Source organism: Anarrhichthys ocellatus, unplaced genomic scaffold, assembly GCF_004355925.1.
Source record: "Anarrhichthys ocellatus isolate YVR2014 unplaced genomic scaffold, GSC_Weel_1.0 scaffold4, whole genome shotgun sequence".
NCBI lineage: Eukaryota > Metazoa > Chordata > Actinopteri > Perciformes > Anarhichadidae > Anarrhichthys > Anarrhichthys ocellatus.
The window spans coordinates 787658-796278 of record NW_022280034.1 but is presented as its reverse complement, the minus strand read 5'-3'; the positions used below and the strand labels follow the sequence as shown (position 1 = coordinate 796278).

The 8621-nt window shown below is 43.5% G+C and overlaps 1 protein-coding gene across 7 annotated transcripts in view; it reads right to left on the bottom strand.

Annotated features, from left to right (window-relative positions):
* The window catches only part of baiap2b (BAR/IMD domain containing adaptor protein 2b), a 56614-nt gene that overhangs the window by 38893 nt on the left and 9100 nt on the right, over positions 1-8621 (bottom strand). For 6 of the 7 annotated variants that reach the window (XM_031842836.1, XM_031842837.1, XM_031842839.1 and 3 more), the window contains exon 2: positions 518-593. In XM_031842836.1, coding sequence (XP_031698696.1) covers positions 518-593 — 76 coding nt within the window. Of the gene's footprint in view, positions 1-517; positions 594-730; positions 840-8621 lie in introns of those variants that run through there. The other variant, XM_031842838.1, reaches the window with a different exon arrangement.

The following is an 8621-nucleotide window of genomic DNA, read 5'->3' as shown; positions in this document are numbered from 1 at the left end:
CACACACACACACACACACACACACACACACACACACACGCGAAAAGCGATGACAAAGGACGTACAATAGAGGCGGACATTTAAGATCAATGAACCGGTTTCAGAGGGAGAAGGATGTGTGGACAATGGACATCATGACAGAGGGACAATCAGAGGACATCAGGAGTGTCATCTCTGACAAGCAAATCTTTAACATTTGAAAAAGAGATTCTATGACTGTCTCTGCAGGGGGACATTACTGCTGTCACTTCTGCGACAGAGCAACAAACGTGCTTCTGTGGTTCAAAGAGTTTTAAGGATTCTGGGCTCTGGCCTGATGCTGACGTCAACAACACTAGAAGCCACTGAACATCTGTGTTGTCATCACACCACATCTCTACTCAGGAAAAATGAAGAGGATATAAAAGCAGCGCCAAGCGTCGGGTCTGCTGGCCCTCTGCCTGGACTACTGGACAGACAGGAGGAATGAGAGAAGGACGAAGACGGAGAGGAAACCAGAAATGGTTGGTGTACTCACTGGTCAGCGCCTTCTCGTAGCTTTTTCCCATGGCTATGAAGTTCCGCAAGCAGGGGTTGAACTGCTCCATGATGGACTGGAAAAAGGGTGGGAAAAAACAGCACGTTTGGTTAGTCAAGTAGCAGAAAAGACACGGATACAAACACTGATATGAGCTAAAATGAGGCGCACCACTCTTTACTGGGGCATGAACACACACACACACGGACGTACACACAGCAGAGTCAGCTGAGCCAACCAGGAGGAAGAGGAGTGAAGCAGGGATTCAATTCAAGCTCATGGCGAGGACTGGACGGGTGAAATATAAGGGAAATAATGAGAAAGAGAGAGTCTCAGGGAGGGGGGGGGCTTGTGTGTGTATGTTGTGGTATGTGTGTGTTTGTTGTTGGGGTGGGGGGGGGGGGGGGGGGGGGACTGTTTTCTCTCACTCCCCTGCTGTCTGTATTAAAATAAAACCTGGTTTTGGCTGCTGACTCACCTCGGCTCAGCAGCAGACCTGGACCCATCACGGTTTCCTGCCGTGTCCCTAACACTCTGAACTCTGGCACACTGCTAATTGATTTTTTTTTTTCCTTCCAAGGATCAGATCAACTGACATAAATAAAACCCATTTTCTCACTCATCTCCGGTGGCATCTATCCACGGTGCCATCAAATCTCAGAGGCAGATATCTGAAAACGTGACATAAAACCAAAAATATCCGCATGGCGAGATACAACTCGAGCTAAGTGTTGCAACCAACACCATAAAGCTCCATGTGATCATTTGGCACCAAAGCGACATCCTGGTCAGGTCCGAATATACTTCAGCTGCACGAAACAAGGTCATATTATCTAGAGCTTATGGATAAAGGTGGATCAAGATACGCATGCAGAAACGTAACCACATTGTTTGTTTTTTTGTCATTTGAAAGCAGCTCTTTCTCAGCCAGTAATCAGAACAGACAATTCTGAATAGTGGTTGACCAATAAACGAATGTCTACAGGTCAGGCTTCAGCACTAACTTTTGACGTGGCTTCAGCATTTGGTTGCCAAAGCTTAAAATACGGTTGCCATTTTTAGTCCCCTTATATTGTGAGTAAATGCAGATGTAAATCAGCTGAATAATGAACATGTGTATACATGTCAGGTGTATGTTCATGCTTTGCAGTATCATTTTCTGTATAGATTTGGGGATACTTCGCCTCCACAGACTTTACAGATTTCCTGTTGGTTTGTTTTTTCTGGTTCTTTGTCAGTTGAATCAATTTGCACATTTGTTTGTGGAGTGAGAAGTTGCACTAACCCGTCAACATCACAGTCAAACAACAGTCCTTTGCTTCACCACTGTCTCTAAAACAGAGTAAACACAACGCAGGTGAAGGGCTGGTTCTGGTTCCGGTTCTGACTGCGACAGCATTTATCAGTAAAACTTTTAATCGTACATAAATAACAAAGACATAAACAAAGCTTTCCCTGGCGCTGGCTCAGTGAAATACTATAAGACTATAAGATGTCAACATGACATCGATCGCGCCAATTCAAATCAGTCTACCAGTAATACTGAGCGGTCTCAAGTCTTCCTGCAGGTTTCAGCTTCACCACTGATATAAACTGTGAAAACAGAGAGGAGGAATAACTCAACCTCCAATAACAGCAAAGAGCACAAAGACAGATGATGCCATTGGATGATTTTGGTGATCAGTCAGCAAACACGAGATGTGACTTTGTGTCTTGCATGATCCAGTTCTGGGCGATCAGAACAACTCAAAAAAGGCCTGAGCCCTCGTTAACGGCTGAAGGAAAAGTCACAAAGAAATACATAATGAGTTTTATCGGCTCTGCAGTGACTCAACCTCCCCCTCAGTCCAAGCTGCCCTTTCACTTCTGTTGGATCTCCGGCAAAACCCAGCAATTTAACACCCAGCCTTCTCTTTCTTTGACTTTCTTTTATAACTTTGAAATGGCAGCAAAGGATGGAGGCAGAGAGGTAAAGGGAAGGAGGGAAGGAGGGACGAGGGGAAGACTCACAAGCAGCCTTTGAATGATCAAGACCTGGTCACACATTCAGTACTAGTTCAGTTAAAGTCCAAACAGGTTACTTTATAGCTTGGAATTGTAGAAGAGTAAAGTTGACAGAGAGCACAGAAGAATGGGCATAAGGCGGGGGGGGACAAGGGTACATTTGAGGTTGACAGACATCTTTTTTGTGGCTGCTCGCTACGAGGGACGCCTGCTAATGCCCGCCGGCTGACGCACAACAGTCACCTTGGTGCACAAACTTCTCCATGACTTCAAAAAAGGGAAGTAGAGCAGCACGACGCAGGGGTGCAAGGAAAATTAGGCTGACTGCCCGGTGAATGTAGAGAGAGAACAGCTTCAAGGTGCTTAAATCAGGTGGAAGAAGAGGAGTGGGCCTTGTGCTGATAATCAATACATCATGAGTGGAAACGGATCTTGATCTATGTGAAGATTTCTGGATGGAAACTTCTGATGGAAACTACTGGTTGTACTTCTGATCAAAAGCACTCGTGCTATAGATTCTTGAAGAACATTTTTCTAACATTGCTACAACATCTGATGTCATAATCACACACACACACAAACATGAAAAAGAGAAAACGAGGTTAGCGCCGTCTCTTTGTGGAGTTCTGGGTACAAACAAACCTATTCATACCCAGATTCCCTCTCGCCCCTCTTTGCTATCCTTGGGTGTATTTTCTGTTACGTAAGGCATCGGCTGCCGAACAAACCGAGTGAGTGGAAGCGCTCCAGCAGCGGTAATCATCGCCGCGGCTGCACCACCGCCTGGCAGGAAGAAAGGCACGCTCTACAAAAGAATAAATAGAGGATGGAGAGCGGCCCAGTTCTCATGTCTAAATCAACAGACGCACAGAGGAATCTCTCTGCGTTTGCGAGTGTTTTCATGCCAGTGACTGAGCGATGATGAGATGTCTTATGTAATCTCACTGTCGGACAGGTTTGGCCTCACGCCTCGCATTCTTCTGCTGAAGCGGTGTGGCTGTTGTTAACATACCTCCAGTGTTTCTGATACCGACTAAACATACTTCCGGTTTACCAGTCGGAAGAAGTGCATACAACACAACAACCTCTTTTTAATTCAATAAAGTAAGCTTAAGTCCTCCAACCATTGTGACTGATGTGTTAACCCCGGCTATGGAAAACACTGGCGACACCTCACCCAACGAAATCAACAGGACTTGGTGGAGGGAAAGAAGAGGTTCTTTATTTTGAACAACTACTTAATGAAATAGTTGTGATATTGCTATTGCTTGTTACTGATATTATTGAGGCACTTTGGGTGCATTTTTGCATGAAATGTGATATACAAGTAGCGTAATTGTATGGAAACAAACGTGGTCGCTGTCTAGCAGAGAGTTAACATGAGAAGGAGATCAATACCTTTCTCATGTCTCACGCTAAATATGAAGCTGGAGCCGGCAGCAGATTAGCTTAGCATAAATACTGGAATTAAGGGGAAACAGCTAGTCTGGCTCCGTCCAAAGTTCAAGCTCACGAAATATCTTGTTTGTTCAATTTGTACACAGACAAACATTTAAACATTAAAATAGAAAAACTATTTCCTAGAGACAAGCAGCTGAGCTTCACAAGCAAAGCTGCACATTTAGTGCACAGCCTACAGACTCATTTGTGTGGAAAATCTTGCCGCAGAGACGCGCCGCCATAAAATGTGAAGAAGTTTGATTGGACTTCAGAACCAGGAGGTGGGATTTCATCACACCTGTAACAGGAAGCATCGGCCCGTTTGAGGGACAGTTTTGCGGTTCCAAATCATGAGACAATGATGTGCTATACGCAATCTGCAGCAGTGCTTTATTTATAGTCGTCCAAGTATTAATCAGGCATTATGGAGCAGAGAAAGCTCATTGCACCGGTTTAAAACTCTTAACCTTTTTCAAACCCAGTTAAGTCGGTACTGGTAATGTACAACTCTGCCACACACACACACACACACACACACACACACACACACACACACACACACACAATGTTAGCAGCGAATAATATCTTGAGTAGACTATGCTGATCAACACTCAAAGAGTCTGCACCTGTCAATCACCATCATTGCTGCCCTGCACATGGTAATGAGGAGCTAACTCATGAGTCCCCCCCCTCACAACATGCTTATGCAGTTTACGGGATCATTTCGTCGGTCAATCCCAGTTTAATCCACTCTTGATCAGCTGAGCTGGACGGAGGCCGATTAGCATTCCACTGAATGAAAGAGCACATTTGATCGAGTGGGAAATGAGAGGGATTTACCCAGAAAACACTGCTTTGTCTCACTGTGCCAGTGTGCTTCGGTCATGTGTTTTAATTGACTAATCACTTCGCCAATTAAATGCCAAAACTCGATAACAATACAAGGATTGTGTTATCACGTTGCAGCGTTGGGGGGGGGAAATCAGGAATACCAGCACAACAACAAACTTATCTTCGGCTCTGTTCAAATAGTCTTCTAGATACAAACAATGAGAGAGATGCTGCAGGATTTCTGTTTACTGATCTCAGTGTGATTCTATCCACTGATGATGATGATGATGATGATGATGATGATGATGAAGTGTTTTTATCAATCCATTATGCAGCTTCAGTGTCACCGAGGACGCCCTGGCTCCCTGACAGGAGCAGACTAAATGCCACAGAGAAGCTAATCACTGAACTCTTTGAAATCTACCGTGAAGAATATCAGTTTGATCCCACGCAGAAGAGAGAAATATCATACACAGAATGAGCTGACTCGAGAACAAAGTCAAATTAACCTTTTTGAGGGAGACATCATCAGATGTTTTGCGTGTCATGTTTTTATGATGAAGTGTTGAGCACGACTTTAAGATGACATGAATCACATTTGGCATCTTGAAGAAGAAAATGTCTGATCATCAGTTTAATATTTACATATTTATGTAACTGAACAAACAGTGCAGCCAGATTATTGATTAAATTAATTCATAAAAATATAATTAATCGATAAGTAATTCATCAAGAAAACATGCCGGATGTTCTCTGTAACCAGCTACTGAAATGTGAATATTTGCTGTGTTTTAAATCATCCTAATTTAATATATTTGAGGTTTTGGACTGTTGTTTGGACAAAATAAGCAATTTGATTAAGTACATTTCATAACGTATAAAAATGCAGAATGACAGCTGCTCCACCTGGCTCAATCTTTGCTCTGGTGATGGAAGTAGCAAAAAAACTAAATAACCGATAACCTTAAAATAAAAATAGAAACAAAGAACACAGTCCTCCTGCAGCCTTACAGGTAATGTGGACGACTGGAAGCACGAGAACATCACCATGCCCTCTCTCTCTCACTCACTCACTCACACACTCACACACACACACACACACAGGAGTACAATCCATCTCACACGGACATGTTGTTGGTCTGGCCACCATCTGAAATATTTATCCTCAAGGAAGAAAACAAGCTTCTCTTCGTCTCACCGAAAGGATGTTTCGGCTGGTCGGCGAGGCATATGTTCACCCTGGAAGCGTCCGAGTGTGACAAAATGTGTGTGTGTGTGTACAAGCATAACTCTGGAATAAAATCCCGTTTGTGTCATGCTCATGTGTGTTTCTGTGTGTGTAGTTGTTCACTGTGCTGGCACGCAGGACTGGCTGCCATGTAGCATCAGTTTCTGCAGGAACGATGGGGGCCTGTGATGGTTTTGCTGTGGAGGTGGGGCTGTTTGTCTTCAGTGTTTGTCTGTGGAAGCAGCTTGTGAACACATGACAATGTTCCTTTGGGAAAACTGAAAACGTATTTAATCTATTTCATCTCATGAGGTTAGTCAGGGAGCCACAACAACAAGCCTTTATACCTAAACAACAAGTATGGGTCCGTCATGTCGTCATTTGGCTATGTGAGTATTTTCTGGTCTGCCAGCTCTATGGTTGAGCTTTAGTTACAGTTAATCAAATAAAACTAGAGTGCCAGTATCAGAAATGCTTCTGTTACAGCCTAAAATGTCTTTATACCAATAAAATATCACATTATCATATCATTTATCAGCTCATTGACACTACAAAAGAACAACAACAACACAAGTCACTTGCTACCCGTACATCATCCACACATGCTGCCCAATCAGCACTGCATATGCACAAACTAGCTGCTGGACCGTGGAAAGATGAGACGCATTTAGTTTCTGTCGAGTTTGAATGAAGTGTGTTCCGATGATCGGCAAAGTAAAACTAGTGTTTGTCTGAGTCTGGTGGCTTTGAGCAGAGCATATTAAGTGTATGTTTTGTACATTAATACAGTTTGATTGTCCAAAGCCCTGGTGATTTTATTTATTGGTAAATCATGGTATCGTGTTGGAGAAGGGGCGGAAATTAGTATTTCCAATCGGGTGTCATGTTTCCATCATCGCAGCTGGAGCCGATAAACCTGCGACTACTGCAGAGTCATTTCTCCCGGGAGTAAAGCCAGATGTTAGTGGGTGTTAGTGGGTTTTTTGTCCAGTGGGAAAGGGTCCAAAGCTTAGGGAGAGGGAAAGAAATACAGAATGTTTTTATGTTGAAAATAAAATCCGAATCTGCAAATTAAATCATAACCCCAGGCATTAAAAGAAATATAGTGTGTAGTTCGGAAAATGTAGAAGCCTTCTAACAATGAAGACGTTAAAAATGAAGTACAACCTCCTATCCAGCAGTGACTTCCCACACATGTAAACACTTGAGAGAACAAAGGTACGAAAACAAGCAGCATCAGGAACATTGCGATTTAACTGGCTCTGCCACGATGGTGTGGGGATGGCAGTCTGTGTGTGTGTGTGAGTGAGAGAGAGAGTGAGAGAGTTGGTTGGCGGCGGGAGACAAGTGTGAGGGGTGAGTCAGAGCCTATATAAACAGCAGCAGGTTCATATCATGTTGGGGCGTAAATTACAGTAAAGCCGAGCCAGCCATGTGGCACCATTAGAACCTGCTGCGCCACTCGCTGCCAAACCAGCAAGAACAGACCTGGCAACCCCAGCGAGGAGGGAGGGACAGGGACAGACCAGGTGGAGACAAAGATCTTTGAAATAACTGAGTGGACGAGTTGCTTCATACAATGGATTCATATTTGTATTATCCGCATTTATACACTGAGCACTGAAAGTGTGTTACATATCAGGTACCAGGAAGCACTGATTTGGTGATTTGCAAGTCAAAAGGCTTCAGTTGTTGCCAGTTAACATCAGGGCTACATTTGGTTAAAACACACATTAAAATAAAGTCAGTGATAAATGTAACCAGAACACCTCAAAGAAAACCTTCACTTTACCCAAAACCTCTCGAAGTCACCAACATCAATTGTTACCGGGTGAACAATGGAAGACAATGGCCTGATTGTGTGTAAAACTACAAACAGTTAAAAAAAAAACAAAAAAAAAAAAACAAGGTGGACGATGACTTGAACACATCTACTTTTGTCTTTGATTGGCATCGTGGCGTTCTTCGTCTCCACACGATCCGTTAGTTTTATACTTCTTTCCTGATTCCACTCCCTAAATCATTCTCTTGAGATGAGTAGTGACGGAGTGTAACACACTGTTGTGCGACTATGATGCTCGATTTGATAATTAGAAAACGTGAAGTGCAAAAGCATCTTGAAATTATAAAAAGCTAAGATGTCCGTCTCCAACAAAGCAAAAACCTGCTGTTTTTTTGTGATGATTGTGCACGTTTGGTAAAGATGGATTGGCCACCGTGAGACTAGAACTGTCCAATGGAACATTTTGATTTGGGGTTTCTCCACACAGCCTGTGAGAAATACTGAATCACGTTTTGACTGATACACGAAAAGTCTCTCCAGAAACTAAAGAGTGCACCAACGTCATTGCTGCAAGGCTTATGTTGTTGTCCGGAGCGCTCCATCTCTGCCTAACTTTCACCGTCTCATCACTCTCAACACAGAGGATTCAACGCTGGAGATGACATCACAGGAAGTCGCATATTAACAGTCTCCAGAGAACCTTTCAAGAGAAACTGGAAGACGTGAAAGAGGATGCTAAAAACTACAACACATGACTGTAATCACCAGAGTCAACAGCTCCAGTGCTGATAAGTGAAGTTCACCGTGTGTTCCCCTGC